Below are 19646 nucleotides of genomic sequence, written 5' to 3'. Positions count from 1 at the left end.
CCACCATTTTTGTGACTCAAAAAATCCTTAAAATCTTTAAAAGTTTTGAGATCCCCCCAAACTCACTTTCCCCCCCAAAAACCCATCTCAAATTTCATTGTAGTGATTCTCATGAAAATTTGATTTTTATGTTTATGCATAAATAGTTAATTACAAAAAAGAGAAATTTCTAGTAATCCATTTTTTATGCTAAAAGAGTAATCCCCCATGACAATGGAAATCCATGTACTCCAATGAAGTAAGAGAAAAATTGTAATGCTAAAATAATGCATATTTTATTTAAAAATTAAAGAAGGATTTTAGTTAAATTTATCTTTTTGCATAGATAAATTTTAAATGATGAAAGAGGAATTATTGGAATCCAAATATTTAAATGAGGAAAGTGTAATTCCTAGTGTAAAGAAATTAATGATTTTATTTAAATTTTTAAGAGAAAATTTAGTTAAATTTATCTTTTTGTATAAATAAGATTAAATGATGAAAGAGGAATTCCCACCATATTGGAATTCAAATGTTTAAATGAGAAAAGTGGAATTTTTAGCTTAATGGAATTAATGGATATTTCTATGTAATTTTTAAGAAGAATTTTAAGTAGATTTAATTTATGGTAAAAGAGGAATTCCCATGATAATTGGATTGCACTCATTGAAATGAGAAAAAGAAGGATTTCAAGTTTATTCAAAAAAATAGGTATTGATATTTTAGTTAAAAGAAGAATTTTTATGATATTTAAGAAAAGATAGATTTGAATTAAATTTTAGTGTCAAAAGATGAATTTCCACCATAATTCTACCTAATGAATTAAGGCTGAGAAATTATGTGGCATAAAGAATATCTTTGGATATTTTAATTAGTAAAATCACTAAATTGATATTTACCCAAAATCTAGATGTTTAGTTGAAGGGAATCCTTGTAGAACTAAATTGAATGAATTTGGTTAGACTACATGAGGGACGGACAGTAAACCTAATTGTCCTTCTCTCGATTTGAATCAGACAAAAACTTTGTGACCAATTCCAGTTACTAAATCCAAAGCATAGACTACCGAAACTAATCTAGTTTTTCCTTGACCAAACTCACTAAGAATCTAGTTGGACAAATGGACAAAATGATGGGTAGATTACCCTCATGAGAGATCAAGGATCCTCATTATGAAACTGGGAATTATGGAAAAAGGGTTGTCGAAACCGATCTCAAACTGGAATTTCACTTGTATTGGAACCTTTGTTTTGACTGTTTTACACCAGAATGCCGGAGAAAGCATTTGGCTTATGTTTTTCTAAGAGGAGGTTCGTTGGAACAGCTGGCAGAGAGTCGTCAAGGGACGTTGCTCGTGGCAAAGCCTGCCGAGGTCTTGACCAGCCTCGGTACGGTTAAAATGGAGTGATTCCGATACGATGGGTGAGGACCGACGAAGCGGTCCTTGAGTGAAGCACTAGGACACCTAAGAAGGATCCTAGAGGGTTCTGACCAGGCATGCACAGGCTCGCGGTTGCTAGGACACCCATGCGTACATCGAGGAAGATTTCGGATGGACAAAAAAGAAAGATTTTTGAGAACCAAATTTTGATATTGGATCTTGTTGGTTGGCCAGCTGGTGTTCAACGGAAAGTTCAAAGGGAGGATACATTTTTGTAATATAATGGACTCGAAATTTTGGAAAATGATGATCAGAGATATTATGATTTCTATTGAAGGATTGTTTTTAAAGCCAGTCGAATGTGTTATAAATGGCAATTTCATATTGGGTGTGTACGTGGTGTGTACGTGGTATGCCTACCTTGATTTTTGCATGAATCACCAGCTAGGGGGCTTGGGAACTCTTTTCCTTGGTACTCGGGCAAAAACCCAACCAAATCTTTATAAAGGAATCCCACCAATTCAGTGGTCGACAGGTGGTTGGCTAACCCATGGGCCGGATGGGGTTAGGCTGGATCGGAGGATTCTTGAGAAATAACTAGGTTGGATCGGAGGATTCTTGAGAAATAACTAGGTTGGATCGGAGGATTCCTGAGAAACAACTAGAGACGATTAGTTACGTTATTTAGTTTTAAATCTTGAGAAGACCTTGTTCTGTGGGAGGGGATCATCGGCTGTGCCTCGTAAATGAGGAAAAAAGCGGTGATTCCATGGACCAAGTGCAAGTCCCTTCTTGATCTGACCATGTGACGTTAGGTTTGGTCAGATCAGTTTATCTAGTTCAGGCTTGCAAGTGCAAGTCCCTTCTTGATCTGACCAAGTGCAAGTCCCTTCTTGTTCTGACCATGTTACTTTAGGTTTGGTCAGATCAGTTTATCTAGTTAAGACTTGACTCGTTAGAGTAATTTCCCTGTTAGAAGATTTTTCCCAACTGGCAAAATCGCCTGTGCCTTTCGGGCCCGTCGGAGGGGCCGCCCGGGCTAGCCTCTTGTCCCGAACATCCGCGGGCGAGGCCCCGAGTGTGTGGACCACACCCCGCACGGGAGGCCGATGCCGCTTTCGCCGCCAACAGGAGCCCCGGAGCGGGCGGGGACCTCACAGCTGGTATCATAGCTTTGTTGAAAGCTAATAAGGATAAATGAATTCTTATCAGAAGTTGATAACAAAAACTCAGAAAAGGCATTTTTCATGATCTATTTTCATTCCGTAAGCTTCTTTAATGAATAATTTTTAATCAAAGAAATTATTTTTATAGATGGAAGTTCCGTACTTATCTGGTATTCCCGACCTCACCCAGTCGCAAGACATGACTGCGTTCGCCTTTGAGTATCTCATCTCTTCCACTGCAACTCGAACAAGCCAAGTCAGACTCGCTCCCCATTTCGAGGATTTATATTTTCCCGACCCAGCGACGAAGAGACGACAACATAAGTGGTTTGCAGGAGGGCAGTATGTCCACACCTCTTGCGACCGGCGTCGTGCAACGCTGAGGCAAAACCTCTCATTGGCCATGATTTTGATAAAGTTGAAAGTGGTACATGGTGTCATTCTATATCATTCAACGCCTCAGAATTTCAGACTCTCATGCCAAATCTACAGACTCCCTAGTCACTTTATTCTTAAGGAGAAGATAATAGCTCCCTTGGCAGTAAGTGAACGTTTGTATTAGGGCATGGCTATGGCCCAGTATCGTCGTCTTATGCGTCTCCCGAGGAGATTTTGATTTTTGGAACCGAGCTGCTCTATGTACATATTGAAACTTTTATATAAATAAAGAAATATTTTTTGGAGAAAATATTCCTGCCTGCTGTATAAGTGCTTGTTTATGGACGAACTGATAAAGAAAAATCTGCTATTGGACATATGTCATAGATCTGCAATAAGATCATTTGTCTTGTTTAAGAAATTATTTTTCGAACCTCTTAGGTCTTAGGATCTCGTGGACGATATCAAAAATAAGAATTTAATAATATATCATTTTTGGTAGAATCATGAGACGAGGAAACCATGGCCGTATAGCCAGACCCTCTCTCTGAAGATGATGAGCTTGACCCTGACGTTCGCAAGGCTCTTCATAGAACTCAGCCAGGACCCTTCAAAGGAGAAGGGGAGAACCTGGGCGCGAGGCTGTGGAGAAATGGGTGGAAGCCATGGAAGAATATTTTGACGTCACCGGCTACAATGAGCGAAGCAAAATGACTCTTGCCAGGCTAAAGATAGTGGAAACAGCCAGGGTGGCATGGAGGAACCATTGTGACACCAACCGTCTGGACAGAAATACTCAGTCCTGGAATGACCTTAAAACCTATTTAAGGAAGATATTTTGTCCCCTTGGAATTTTGGAAACCAAAATGAACGAATTCTTAGAGCTGAAACAGGGAAGCAAAACCATCGAGGAATATTATCAGGCCTTCTCTCTCTCTCTCTCTCTCTCTCTCTCTCTCTCTCTCAAGTGAACACATAATATGTATAATATTTGATGTGTGTGTATGTATGTATGTACATATATACATACATATGTGTGTGTGTATGTATATATGTATATATGTATGTATGTATGTATACACATACACACACACATACACATCTGTGCGTATGTATATGTATGTATGTATGTATGTATATATGTATATATGTATGTATGTATGTATACACATACATACATACATACACATACGCACACACACACATCTGTGCGTATGTATATGTATGTATGTATGTATATACATACATACATACATACATATGTACATATGTATGTATGTAAATACATACAAACACACACATATGTATGTAGATATATACATACATATATATGTGTTTGTGTGTGTGTGTGTGTGTGTGTGTGTGTGTGTGTGAGAGAGAGAGAGAGAGAGAGAGAGAGAGAGAGAGAGAGGACTATTTTTTGTGTACACGTGAGACTATTTGTGTGCTTGTTTATGTGTATGCATATATGAGATATTTAATAGTGAAGGAATTGTGCATGTGTATATTTAGCATGTGGATGTCATGCATGTGTGTGCATGAAACATTATGGTGTATGATAATTAACACTAAGAAAATGACTTGAAAGAAGGAAACAATCAAACAACCTTTTGTACATGGAGAAACTTTTGTAATATAAAAGTATCTAAGGGTACAAATTATGAGATCCCTTTAGTGATATCACATGTTCTATATTATTGATTCAAACTCAAGCTTATTTGTGAAGCACACAATGGTTACCTCAAGGACAAAGAGGCTTCATTCTAAGAATACAAAAACGATGTTGATTGTTTTTATTTGCTTTTACACGACATTCATCATCTTGCTTGATTTTTTGGTAGTCCTGACTCATACATACTTACATATATGTTTATACCCACATTCGTGAGACTTCCTACATACATACACTATTTTGTTTGCACAAGACATTCATCATCTTGCTTGATTTTTGGTAGTCATTGATGACTCATGCATACTTACATATATGTTTATACTCGCCTTCCTCACTTCCTATACATACATACACTATTGTTATTAAAAAAGTGTCACTAATGCTTAATAATTAGGAGTTTAGAGGTGTGTGTATGTGTGTGTGCACATGCACATGCGTGCATGTGCACACATACACATACATGTATGAGAGAGAGAGAGAGAGAGAGAGAGAGCATGTAATTATATCTAGATAGCAATATTCAGGAAAATAACCTAACATTTACAAAATACAAACAACTACACCTTTGTGTGTGTTGTGTGTGGGTGTGTGTGTGTGTGTGTGTGTGAGAGAGAGAGAGAGAGAGAGAGAGAGAGAGAGAGAGATCTAGAGAGTCTGTGTGTGCACACATGCTCTCTCTCTCTCTCTCTCATGCATGCATGAGTATATGCGTGCGTGTGTGTGTGTACACATGCATTAATGTGTGTGTGTGTGTGTGCATGCACATGCACACACACGTATATGCATACATGCATGAGAGAGAGAGAGAGAGAGAGAGAGAGAGAGAGAGAGAGAGAGAGAGAGAGAGAGAGAGAGAAATAAAAAGTATCCAAAAGGGAAATATCTTTCTATTTCATTCTAATTCTAAGATGGTGACAAGATGGTGTCTCAGATGAAAATTGTGGACCCTATAATCACTTTTTGTTCATAGATGAAGACTCTTTGATAAAACAATCAATCAATGGCTTGACTTGAAAACACATTGTATGGATCCTATTATATAAATAACTCATAAATAGATATATATATGCATGTGTGTATGTATGTGCACATGGATTTCTATTGGTCCATTGGAAGTACCAACAAACTACCTCCACTATATGGAAGAGTTGGTAGTTACAATGACAGTCAGGCGCTCTAGCTGTTTCAATAGTTTATCCATGGAATGTTGATGCAAGCATCGTAAAGCAATCTTTCTCTTTCTCTCCATTCCATATATCCTTAACATGTCACACACATTTTCTCTCCTATCCAGGTTTCAAACAGATGCCTAAACAACCTTGGGTGGGCCTAGGAGCTACAGTTAGTCCAATTATCTAGGTTTCAAAATAGGTGCCCAAAGCTTGGATGGGCCTAGAAGCTACACTTAGACCAATGATCCTTTTTTTGAAAGTCAAATTAATTTTATCCTAGTCAGGTGATGTGGTCAGTTTGATCAATCTCTTTCAATAATAGGTGGTCTATGACATGACCAACTTTGAGTACTATATATGCATGGGTTTAGAAGCCTCCTATGTCATATTAAGATATGACCCAACTTTGAGTAATATATATAGATGGGTGCAGTAGCCTCCTCTGACACATTGAGGTAATTAGTTTAAAATCTATCTGTAGTAAATTATTTTCCCTTGCTAGTGAATGGCATCCTCTATCTTAGAGTCTATCTAAAATGTAATCAAAATTTCCCTATCAGATTGCACATCAGATTTTGTAATTGGTTATTTTATTTTTGTAAGGCCCCCTTGTTAAAACCCTAAGATCTCTCTAGATAATTGTTTATGCATAAACATGCATAAACTTAACCACCCAACCACCCCTGAGCCCAAGGGATGCACACATAAATTATACATGAAATATATCATACCTCTACCTTGATGTCCCATACCATCAAGAGGTATAACTCCAATCCAATAGCATGTAGCTATAGTGTGAAATGGTAGATGAGTAGATATGAACCTCTACACAAGAGAGCATAACATAGCCTTGGCCTCATAAGCCTAAGCCTCCAAGCCCCTTTGAGTGTGCCCCATGCCCCTATTATATAGGAGGGCCCTCAAGTGACTCTTGACTCTCCATTTCCCATGTGTGACCCTTGGATGCCTGACCCTAACCTTAACCCTTAAGGTTAGTCCTAACCCATGCTCCACTAGAGCTTGTTCCCATGCTCCCATGCTCACAAGCCTAATGTGGGTTAGCCTCCTAGTATATGCACACATAATGTGTATATAACATAGCACACATAATGTACATATAACATACTTCCACTCTCTCAAAACATTGCACTCTTGCAATGAAAAGAAGGAGAACTGCACTGAACAATCTCAACCGATTCCCAAGTCGAATCCTCAATTTCCCTATCTTTCCACCTAATTTTAACCTCAGGGATAAGTCAACTACAAAGTTTCCTTTCCCTGAATTCATGTACCATATCAGGTTCATGTGAAACATAGGATAATTCTTCGACTTCAACGAGTTCTTGAGGAGTAACTGTGTTATCCTCACCTCCCAGTTTCCCTTTCAATCTATCGATATGAAAGACTGAATGAACTCTAACAATTGGAGGTAGTTTTAGTTCATACACAACCGTACCAATCCGATGTATAACTCAAAATGGACCACAATATCTAGGAGATAAATTCGAGCATTTTTCTATTGACAAAGTCTGATAATCTTTAGGAACATTAAAATAAACCAACGCTCCTGGTTCAAAAGACCGAGATGAGTGTCCCCTATCAGCACGTGCCCTATCTTGAGCACTCCTGATAGAATCCTGAGCTTCGGTCAGCATTTCCTGCATATCTTGCAATCCCTCGATGCATCAAGCTCGATGTCCTTAAGACCGACATCAATAATTGCCCTGGGTTGATACCCATACATAAGTTTGCACGGACTAAAAAATAATAGCCGTAAATTTAGAACTGTTATAGGCAAGTTCCATCATTGGAAGATATTTTTTCCAATATGATGATTTTCTAGAGACATATGCACGAAGCATATACACTATAATCTGATTCATACACTCTGTTTGCCCATCAGACTACTGCGGATGATCAGAGCAATTCACATTCAAAGTAACTTCCTCATTGTAAACCATTCAGAATAAAGTAGGAAAACATGGCATTATAACAACAGAAACCAGCGATTCATCAGTGCCCCGACATATCCACATCTGAATATGGAATAATCGACGTCTCGAGTTACCCATATCAACATAGAGAATCATCAACGTCTTGATGAGTTACATATGTCCATCCGTAAACCTATTAGGTTGATTGTATAAATCACCTAAAGTACGGAACTAGAGAAAGAAATGCCAACAAAGGAAGAATTCAAATTTCCTTATCCGAACACAACAAGATAAACTTGTTTGAACTCTAAAGAAAGAGATTTCAACAAGTGAAAATGCCGATGAGATTACCCTCATCAAAACATGTAGGCTATAGATAAAAGATGTTTATCTAGAGAATGCCCACACTATAACTTCTAGTGAATTTAGAAAATAAGATTGTCTTTGAATGTTGAGGTCAACATGCTAAGTGATGTAAGCAAAGCAACAATCTTGAGCCCAAATTATCCCATAAGATAATATATGTGAGGGATCACTAGCGTCCCATACCACCATGATACCACCCATACATACCTTAACAATTTGAAACTCCCTAGTATGCCGTCTAGGAAAATATGAATAAAATCCTGTATAAAAGGATTAAGATGGCCTTATCCAGACTTTCACATACTAAAACCTCTCTATATACCTGAGACTACATCAAGGAATAACTCCTTCTAAGTAGATCATTAGAAAAGAAATTGAATTATTGGTGCCTTTCTAATGATAACTACCCAAAACACAATAAAGTTAGGGTAGAAAAATAACTCGCCTAGATATATAAGCAACTAGATATCCGAGTTGGAATATATACAAGAGTACAAGAAATATACTCCAAAATTACGTGCAAAAAACAAAGGCAAATGCTACCTTCAAAGCACATGTAATTATTCAAAAGATCAAAAGATCCTTATAAAACCATGGATAAAAGCATAAAAGCTCCTTGAATCCATGAAAACCATAGTTGATCATAAAAATCAATGCATACCATCTAATGGACATAAATCATGCCAAAAGAAGCATTTAAAATTGGTGGCCAACTCATCAATCCGGAGTATATGAACGTTATGTTGTTCAAATAAAACTCCAAAGTAAGAAAGTGAAAAACATGTGTGTAGCACTCAATAAGAAAACCCTAGACATAAGTGATCTAGGCAGAACCTGATGAGTCCATATAAAACTTGGAAAACATCCAACAAAAATTCACCAAAACAAACCGATCAACTAACCCATGGTAGAGGCTTAAAAAATTAAGCACAAACCACACTTTAATAAGTGCCAAAATAAATTGTCATAGAAAAGTGTCAAAGGTGAAACACACTTTGAACGTAAATTATAGCCATCAAAAGAAATTAAGGAACATGTCCAAAAAGAATGGCTAAACAATGGTAAAAAAATCATGAATACATCGTTTAGAATTAATCCAAACATAAATATCCATTAATACAAGGTATAATCGTATTAATAATATGCGAATAGCTCGCATCTATCTAATGTCAGCATGAGAAAACGTACTTCAACATTAAATAACCCTCGAAAATATTAAATTCTCGAGAAAAAAAATTATCATAAATTTTTTCTAATTTTTCCTAATTTATAGGGCCTCAAAATATGATAATTTTGAATTCCACCAAACCTATCTTATGGCATTCCAAACCTATATTTTTTCAAAAAAAATTTAGTAATTTAATTTGCCAAAATACCATTGATATTTTAAAAATACCAATTTTTAGGATTTCTAAAAAAATATCTAGAATATTCCTAATTTTACCCGAGAATCCCATCGTTCACGAAATTTCCATTTCCGCCCGACAATTCTCAAATCCAATGAAAAATTTTAATTTTAATGGATTTTTAAAATTTTTGGGTCAAAAAATATATTTTTAAAAGAATTTGAATGGTCACGGGTGCCCGAATGGACACACCACATGCCAAACACCAACCCCACATTTTTCCAAAATTGAAAATAACCTTTGTCTAATTTTCCACTAATTTTCAAGAATTTTTAAAAATTTTTAAATTACCTCGAACGCATTTAGAATACGAACGGTCAAAAAATTTTGGAATTCCAATGGTTTTCCCAGAATACGGAAAGCCAAAAGTTTTGGAAAAATGAAAAGACAAAAAAAATCGGAATGTGAAAGGTCAAAGGTTTCCAGAATACAGAAGGTCAAAAGTTTTTCCGGAATTCGGAAAGCCAAAAGGTTTCGCAAAAACGGAAAGCCAAAGGTTTTCCGAAAGACGAAAAGCCAAGAAATTTCAAGAAGAAATTTTCAGAGATTTTTTTTCTCAAATCCCCTATTTTTCAATATTTTCTAGGCTTTTTTCAAGCTTTTTTCTGAAATATTATCAAATTCTTTTTTGAAAAAAACACTCATTTCTAAAAAAAATAAAAAAAAAATGAAAATAAGCTTTATAGCTTATTACTGTATATTGATTTTTTTAGGGGGGGCGTTTTTTTCCGCCGACTGCTGTGCGCAGCCCCCCCTCCCGTCGCCTGCGCGTAGAGATGTGAGAGAGAGAGAGAGGGACTCTCCTCCCCTCTCTCCTCCCTTTCCTCTCCATTTCCATCTTTCTCCTCCAATCTCTTCTCTCTCTCTCTCTTAATCAGAGAGATTAACTTAATCCATGATTAAGTTTTTAATTAAACTTTTTTCTAATCATAATTATCATTAATTATGATTAATGTTAAAAAAAATCATTTTAAAGAGATTTTCTCACGGAAAAAAGAAGGAAAAATCAGATTTGAGAGGCGGAGAGAGTCCCACGCACACGGGAGAGCATTTCATGCATCAACACGCTGTCCCCTACTGAATTTCAGTAGAAAATTGACAAAAATTTGATCGCATTCTCGCGGAAAAAACCCGCAAAAATGTATAAAAATATATTTCAAATCAAAAAAATGCTAAAAAAATTCCTAAAAATTTAGAAAAATTTTCTAAAATTTCTAAAAATTTAGGGAATCCATTCTAACAAAAATATCCACCATAAAATATATGTTATTTTTGTAAAAAAATCCATTAATGCTTGATTTTAACCATAAAAAATAGAGAAAAATAGCATTAACTCACGGAATTCCCCCGCAACGTCGATTCATCCATTGAATTGTAGTAACACACGTTTCAATCACCATATCAATGATCCACGTGTAATTTATAAACACAAATCAATAAAATAATATTTTATTAGTAAATATTAAAATTTACTAAAAAAAATCAACAACAATTAACTAGAGATTGCTGTGATACCATTGTTAAAACCCTAAGATCTCTCTAGATAATTGTTTATGCATAAACATGCATAAATCAGGCATAAACTCAACCACCCAACCACCCCCGAGCCCAAGGGATGCACAAATGAATTATAAATAAAATACATCATACCTCTATCTTGATGTCCCATACCATCAAGAGGTATAACTCCAATCCAATAGCATGTAGCTATAGTGTGAAATGGTAGATGAGTAGATATGAACCTCTACACAAGAGAGCATAACATAGCCTTGGCCTCATAAGCCTAAGCCTCCAAGCCCCTTTGAGTGTGCCCCATGCCCCTATTATATAGGAGGGCCCTCAAGTGACTCTTGACTCTCCATTTCCCATGTGTGATCCTTGGATGCCTGACCCTAACCTTAACCCTTAAGGTTAGTCCTAACCCATGCTCCACTAGAGCTTGTTTCCATGCTCCCATGCTCACAAGCCTAATGTGGGTTAGCCAACTAGTATATGCACACATAATGTGCATATAACATAATGTACATATAACACCCCTTTATGAGGAGAAGCCACTTTGTGTTTAAGCATACCCAAATGCTTCAATAGTGCTTTAAAGGCCCCCTTTATGAGGAGAAGCCATTTTGTGCTTAAGCATGCCCTCATGCTTGATAGTGCCTAGTTTAGACACTCGGGTTTGGAAAATGGGTGGGCTTATGGCAATTCAATTTGTAACAATAACTCATTATTATTCTCTATCTATGTTGCTTTAAGTTTCATCTTGTTGAAGATCATGTGATTTGTGTGAATGCACAAGTTGTATTTTCTTACATGCCTTTCATTGTGGTTATCCAATATATAATAGGTGAATGTAGACCCTATAAGTCACTTTTTGTTTTAGAAAATACAAAGTATCACTTGGACCTAGCTTTTCTAGAAGACATGCATCTACATTGTATGTTTTTCTCTCAAACCCTATTGGATATAAAACATAGGGATAATTTGACTTAGAACTAGTTGTGAAGTATGTAGGCATTCCCATATAGAAACTATACAGATGTATGTATGTATGTGCATACATACGTATCTATATATGTATATGTGAGTATGTTCTTATGTGTCCATATATGTGTGTGTATATTCACACACATATATTCTAATTGTAAGATGGTGATGAGATGGTGACTCATATGAAAATTTTGTACCCTATAATCACTTTTTTGTTCATAGATTAAGGCTCTTCGGTAAAACAATCAATCAATGGTTTGACTTGCACACACATTGTATGGGTCTTATTATATAAATTGCTCATACATAGATATATATATGAATGTGTGTATCTATGTGCACATAGATTTCCATTGGTGCATTGTAAGTACCCAAAAAATACTTCCACTATGTGGAAGACTTATAGTCACAATGACAATTACTCTAGTTGTTTCAATAGTTTATCCATGGAAGGTTGATGCAAGCATCGTAAGCAATCTTTCTCTTTCTCTCCATTCCGTATATCCTTAACATGGCACATACAATTTCTCTTCATAGCCTATCCAGGTTTCAAACAGATGTCTAAACAACCTTGGATGGGCCTAGAAGCTGCACTTAGTCCAATGATCTAGGTTTCAAACAGGTGCCCAAACAACCTTGGATGGGCCTAGAAGCTACGCTTAGACCAATTATTATTATTATTATTTTTTAAAAGTCTAATATTATCCTAGTTAGGTAATGTGGTCAATTTGATCAATCTCTACCAACAATAGGTGGCCTATGACATGAACAACTTTGAGTACCATATACATATACATATATATGTATATGTATATGTATATATATACATATATATGTATATGTATATGTATACATATACATATACATATATATACATATATATATATATGTATATATATACATATGTATATATATACATATACATATACATATATATACATATATATGTATATGTATATATATACATATATATGTATATGTATATGTATGTGTATATATATATACATATATATACATACATATATATATGTATGTATGTACGTATATATATATATATATATGTGAAAATAAAAAGTATCCAATAGATATGCCTTTTGAAAAGGCAAGCATCTACCTACTTCATTCTAGTTGTATATATATGTATGTATGTACGTATATATATATATATATATATGTGAAAATAAAAAGTATCCAATAGATATGCCTTTTGAAAAGGCAAGCATCTACCTACTTCATTCTAGTTGTAAGATGGTGACTCATATGCTAATAGAAAATTATATACCCTATAAACCGCCTTTAAAAAAAAAATTAAGGCTCTTTGGTAAAACTATTAATGAATGGTTTAACTTGGAAACACATTGTAAACACACAAAGATAATTCCTATTAAATAAATAGATATATGTATGGATGTGTGCATGTGTGTGTGTGTGTGTGTGTGTGGGAATTCCTATCTCAAGGTTAGTGTTTACAATGTCTCCAAGAGCATAGATTCAATGTCCCATCTCAAGGTTGGAGCTTACAATGTCTCCAAGTACAAAGTCAATGATGCGTGTGCCCACCATTCATAATTAAGGAAATACATTTGAAGGGCAATAGTCCACCTTTGTTTCTTTGCCGAAATTTGCTGAAAAGACATCTAAAGTGCAATAGGCCACCTTTGTTTCTTTGCCGAAATTTGCTACCCTACTTTGTCTAGATTTTGCCTCAAATTTGTTAGACCATGCACTGGTTGGCCACTAGTAAATGGCAAGTTGACTTGGCATATCTTTTTGATCCATAAGATGTCTCCTTTTTAGCATACAACCCTATAGAAAAGGTGAAAAGATAGGATTTCCATTGATCCATGATAAGTACCAAACTACTTCCACCATGTGGAAGAGTTGTTAATCACTACAATGAGACATAGTTACTCTAGTTGTTTCGACACCTTGTCCACTAGCACCCCATTGATGAAAGGGTTAATGCCAAGCATCATAAACAATCTTTTTCTTTCTTTACATTCCATAGATCCTCAACATGTCATGCACCCTTAGTATTTATCTTCATTCTATAGAGCCAATGCAAGTTGAAACATGTGTGACCACCATAGTGGGTACACAAGTAAGGAGGAGGGTAAATATTAAGAGGTGAAAGATAGTTACCTCGAGGATTTTGTTAATCATTGTAATTTTCCCAACAAGTGTCCGATAGGCAAAGTTTTTTTGTAATTTACTTAAAGAACCAATCAAACCACCAATGGGAAATCCTAGTAACATCATCACCTATCCCCCATTAATCCATTTGAGAATATATTTCTTACTCCATTCATCTAAGTTTTCCCTTATATAAGATTAGGGCCTCAACTTTGTGTAGACTATTTGTAGCCATAGGAGAGTGGGCGACACTCTCTGTGTGTTCCAATGTACTTATATTAGCATCCATGAAGAATTAAGTGCATAGTGGCTCTTATGCAAAACATAGCCTCAGCCCTTTCAACATGCCCTTTTCGTGAAGTTACCTCACATTAACAATCAATGGTTTTGTAATCGCAAATATAGAATAGCCATGCTAATTGGCATCCTTGCCTGATAGGTCCAAAAGCAACTAACGAAGGTAAAGGCAGCACAAGGAGAGAGCTCACGCAGGCAGCACAAGGCGACATCAAGTAGACTTCAATCAGATAGAGGAAGAAAATGGGATTTGACAAACACAGGAAGCAGAGAGAGCAAGCAAAGCTCCAAAGAGAGCGAGCGATGTTGTTCGTTGCGTCAAGAGACTCGAAGAGAGAGATGGAGGAATCCTACACACAAGGGAGAGAGGGAGTCTAGGAGAGAGAGAGCAAAAGTGCAGAGCACTCCAGGTGCTCTTTGCGGTCTCTCCCTCTGTGAAATGTCATGCTCTTCACGCTGAATCCTTTTCTCTGCGCACGTTCTAGATATTTCAGACCCTGCAATGCCACACGTCAACACCCAAAAAAGCTACCTATTCTTCTGTTCTCCCTCTTGCCAAACCAAGGATCCAAACTTTTATTCTCCCTCTGGTAATGTGAAGAAAATTTGGGACCCATATTAAAATGACAAAGTAATAATCATAAACCAATTTGGGACCCATATTAAAATGACAAAGTAATAATCATAAACCTATATGGTTGTATGCAGTCTGGACAGTTTCTAAGTTAATATATATATAATTATTATTGATCCAAAAAAAAGAAGAAATCTAATGCTGTATCTTTTAGGGTAGGCCCTGGCGCCCTCTCTTCACTCTCTCTCTCTCTCTCTCTCTCTCTCTCTCGATCATTAATCACCGATCGGACGCTTTACCACGCTTCTTATTCAGACAGCAACACGGGTAGTTCTTCACCTCCTCCTTTCAACGTATAGCCTGTTGAGGTTTGGATCAGAATAATGGAGGTGAGCAAGATCTTAATTATTGGGGCAACGGGTCACGTTGGCCAGCACCTTGCCAAGGCCAGCCTTGCGCTTGGGCACCCCACTTTTTTGCTTGTGAGGCCGCAGCAGCAGCAGCAGCAGCCCACTTCATACCCTGATCAGCGCTTGGAGCTCATCCAGTCGTTCAAGGCTTTGGGCGCTGTCATTTTGGAAGTAAAGCTCACTGCTGACAGCGTTTTCCATATCTTCACAGTAAAAAATTGCATATAATTGTTCATATTTGTAGCTTTAAATACATCGCTGTGAGTTAGGATTAATTTAAACCAACTGAGCTGCGCAAGATTTAAGTGCAGTCCGAGGCTGCTGAGATTGGGATCATCATGATCATATATTTTTGCAGGGCTGTCTCGAGGATTACAGAAGCCTGGTAGTAGCTATGAGACACGTTGATGTGGTCATCTCAGCGGTTGGCCACAACGGGTACAGCCATTCAGGGACACAATTGGCAGATCAAGCTCGGATTATAGAAGCGATCCAAGAGGTTGGCACTATAAAGGTGAAATGGAATCATTACTTTACTTTTGTGCAAGAAGGTAGAGGGTTGAGTTTAATTAATAATAGGTTTCTAGAAAAACATTATATGTAAGTACTTTGATTATTCCATATACTCTCTTCCCTGTGATTCTTACCCTTTCTTCTCTCTGCAAACCAAAGGGAACACCTTAGATTCAAGTAATTATCACTTTCTCTCTCACCTTAGAACTTAGAAAGTATCTCTCTCTCTCTCTCTCTCTCTCTAAGTGAGTCGACGTTAAGCCTTTCTCCCTAAGGTGGGTGTGGGTGTAAAAGAGGACAATTCCACTACCTTTATGCCATCCATCGTGGGGCAAAAGTGGTTAGTGGAATTGTCCTTATGCCATCCATCGTGGGGCAAAAGTGGTTAGTGGAATTGTCCTTGGGTTGACATGGATCCACTAGGGTTCAAGTCTTCTTCGTCTCAATTGGTCTCTCTATTTCATTAAGTCGAAGTTAAGCCCCTCTCTCTCTCTCACCCCCCCATGTGTGTGTGTGTGTGTGCAAAGACAAACTTTCAAGTCTCTTTAGGAGAATTTATCTCTTCTATAATTAACCGCCCGTAGATTCCAATATTGCAGAGATTTGTGCCATCAGAATTTGGTGTGGACGTGGACAGGCCAAACCTCCATCCTTTGATGAAGGCTACTCTCATGGACAAGGTATACATTAGGCGTGCCATAGAGAAAGCCGGAATACCCTACACATATGTGTCTGCCAACAATCTCTTCGTGCCCTTCTTGGACCATAATCTTCCCAAAACATTCCAAAGTGATCCTAACTTACGAACTGCATTTACAATTTATGGCCATGGAAATACCAAAGGTATGACTTACAAACCAAATTTTACGATTTACGAACATGGGAATACAAAAGTTAGGCCTCTTCAAATTTGATAGTGCTATGATTTCATCGATACACTTGCTTTGGGAGCAGAAATCACATATGTGAAAAGTTGTGGATCTTCTAATCAATGCATTGGGTGGGGTCTTTGTGTGTGTGTGTGTGTGTGAAGGGGGGACATTGATGGGGTTGTGTGTTGTGGGAAGGGGGATGTTGATGGGGCTGAATAAAAAAATACCATTGATGAACTTGTTCCATCACCGAAGGTGTCCACACCTTTATACAAAAGTTGCACCACCCACCATAAGGGGAAACAAACAAAAAAACATTACCTAAAACTTAAGTCACACCAATTAGACATGAGTCTTTAGATATTTTATGGAATATGTAACCTTATATGGTTTCTTCCACTAATATTTGATTTTTGTATCCACATGCATACGTTTTGTTTTTCACATGTGTTCATGGTTTGAAAGAGTCAAGTAATGATGTGGCGTACTCTTGCATTGCTACTTACAAACAATTGAAATTTCAAGGGTAGCTTAAAACTCGATATATCATTTTAACCTTATCCTTGTGAATATATGTATTTTTGGAAGTAAATAATACAACTTTTAGAAATTTGGCCCTTGTTTTAATCTTACATAAAATTTTAATTCACCCATTTTGTGAAGGCTTCAAATGCTACACTAACCTTCAAACTTGAGAGCATCATCTATGTAGTTTGTTATAACAAGAATCATAACCTTTTTTGTAACTTGAGTGGACATAAAATGATGTCTCTAATTGGGTATCCATAAAATGCAAAGCTATATATGTGTCAGAGGTCGATGTTGGCACTTACACAATCAAGGCAGTAGATGATCCTCGCACTCTAAATAAAATAATGTACATCAGACCATCAGCCAACATATTGACACAGAAGGAGCTTCTAGCGCTATGGGAGCAAAATATTGGTCAAAGCGTGGATGTCAATTACATAACACAAGAAGAACTACAAACACAATTAGAAGCTGGTAATCATTGATCTTGTACTAATGAGGTTCAAGTCTTTAGTTTTACTCATGGTTTTGTGTAGCCCTTGTTCATTGATATTTGATAGTAAGATCTATGCTAGAATGATTCTTGTGGATTAAAACTACACCTTAACTTTTTATAATGCTAAGACATTATAAAAAGTATCCCAAGACTTAACTTTTTATAATGCTAAGATATTATTAAAACTACACCTTAACTTTTTATAATGCTAAGACATTAGATAGAAAGTATCCCAAGCCATATTTTATGGGCTTATTATTGAATACTTTTTTTTTGCAGCATGCTCTTATATGAAAAAAATAATTTTAGCATTTCGTGACTCTATATATATCCAAGAGGTGGAGGTTTTTGGTATTGGTACACATGGCATTGAAGCAACTCAGCTATATGGAGATCAGTTTCCTTATATAAGTGTGGAGAACTACCTCGCCAACCTAAAGATACGCTTGATGGACAAAACAAACGTTGGAGTAGTGTAGAATTAGGAAGGTAAAGGCTTCACCCACTTGTTCTATTGATGAGAGATGTAATCATAGTGTTGTGTATATGTAGGAAAGCACCCTAGAGGTGCAAGATATTGTAATAAGATAAGAATGCCACATGTATGGTGTGTGAGTGTTGACCAAAAGAGTGAAAAAGGGAGTGCCACTTGGATGATGACATCTAAAGTGGGATAAGGCTAGAAAGCCTATATCATTGTATTGTTCACTTGAGATATGCAATAGAATTGAGTGTTGAGTGTGCAATCTCTCTCTCTCTCTCTTATCGAGTTGTTAGTGTGGTATGATCCACCTTAATTATGTTGCTTAATCTATGCCTATCACCATGATCAATCCCATTTTAGGATTGTTTAACATGGTATCAGAGCTTGGGTGGGCTCTTGGTCATGGTGAATATCTATGTATACTTTTTCTTGGTTATGAGTTCATTAATTAAGCATTATTTTTAGTTTATTATTATGAAAAAATTAAGCACACTCATATTATTATTTGGATTCGCATTTGTGAGGATTTGAGAGAGATTTGGAGCTGCCATTCTCAAGTTTCAGAGGAGATTTGCAACAAGGAGGTTGCATAAAAGTTGCCCCAAAGAGAGTTGCAAATGAGAGTTTTGCAACATGAAAAGCATGCTCATCATCATGGAAGCTGAAAATGGAGATTTCAGCAAGTATGAAGGCTATAGAGTCTTTGATGTCAACAAGGAAGCTGCCAAGGAGACAATGGTGTCTCAAGATATGGTACGGTTGTTGCAAGTTCCATTTCAATTTATTGGTTGTTGCAAATGTTATTTTGGTGCTCAGGCACATGGAGAGTGTTTCAATGGGAGGTGCTATTTCTCTGCAAGATATTTAATGGAATATGCTCAAGGTAGTTGAGCATAAATTTGGGTGCTTTCATGTGGAAGAGAGCACATTTCGGTGCACAAATGGGTTTGCATTGGAAGCTTGTATAACAAGCATGGAAAAGAGAGTGGAGACTCTCTAATCAGCATTGGTGAAGGCCATAGTGGGCCTTAAGAGCCTTGGATTAGGCCAAGAATAAACTGTGAAGGTACAGTTTGGAAATTGCAGTAGAGAGAAAGTTTTTGAAAGCTCAATGATGGAGCTTTATCAAGAGGGTGCAACCAGGAATCTTGATATTAAAGCCTTATAGGAGGCTGTTGGAACCTCAATTGGAGGTGTGTGAGGGCAACATATGCAGCATAAGTAATGCTTCTAAGGAGCAGCCAGTAAGGGTACCAATAATAGAAGCTCGTAAAAGGAGGCAGAAGAGCTAGAGCAGTCATAGAAGATGGTGCAGAAGAGAAAAAAACTGGTCTACATCGAGCTCGTGTGCAAAGCACAGTATAGTTTTTTTTTTGTGAACTCAGAGAAGCTCTG

At 36.9% G+C, this 19646-nt stretch overlaps 1 protein-coding gene across 9 annotated transcripts; it reads left to right on the top strand.

Annotated features, from left to right (window-relative positions):
* Positions 1-15191: 15191 nt before the first annotated feature.
* LOC147637544 (phenylcoumaran benzylic ether reductase IRL1-like) lies at positions 15192-18513 on the top strand. 9 transcript variants are annotated; one of them, XM_086799336.1, is made up of 5 exons: positions 15192-15565; positions 15714-15869; positions 16453-16711; positions 17554-17745; positions 18047-18513. In XM_086799336.1, the coding sequence occupies exons 1-5, from the start codon at positions 15329-15331 to the stop codon at positions 18244-18246; spliced, it is 1044 nt and encodes a 347-aa protein (XP_086655462.1). In that variant the 5' UTR covers positions 15192-15328; the 3' UTR covers positions 18247-18513. The 9 variants fall into 9 exon arrangements, with proteins under 9 accessions (XP_086655462.1, XP_086655466.1, XP_086655463.1 ...); XM_086799337.1 differs by having other exon boundaries at positions 15193-15565; positions 15714-15854; positions 16468-16711; positions 17539-17745; XM_086799335.1 differs by having other exon boundaries at positions 15193-15565; positions 15714-15854; positions 17539-17745.
* Positions 18514-19646: the final 1133 nt, after the last annotated feature.

This window comes from Cibotium barometz, chromosome 6 (genome assembly GCF_041138505.1).
Source record: "Cibotium barometz isolate CiBa-2024 chromosome 6, ASM4113850v1, whole genome shotgun sequence".
Classification (NCBI taxonomy): Eukaryota; Viridiplantae; Streptophyta; class Polypodiopsida; order Cyatheales; family Cibotiaceae; genus Cibotium; species Cibotium barometz.
Note: the sequence above shows the minus strand (reverse complement) of the source record. Positions and strands in the feature narration are given on the sequence as shown.

What these genes read in the sequence shown, in the direction of transcription:
- LOC147637544 (XM_086799333.1), top strand. Translation starts at nt 15,329, where the DNA reads ATGGAGGTGAGCAAGATCTTAATTATTGGGGCAACGGGTCACGTTGGC. An exon ending in AAGAGGTTGGCACTATAAAG is followed by an intron (nt 15,870 to 16,452) that starts GTGAAATGGAAT and finishes AACCGCCCGTAG; the next exon opens with ATTCCAATATTGCAGAGATT. An exon ending in ACAAACACAATTAGAAGCTG is followed by an intron (nt 17,746 to 18,046) that starts GTAATCATTGAT and finishes TTTTTTTTGCAG; the next exon opens with CATGCTCTTATATGAAAAAA.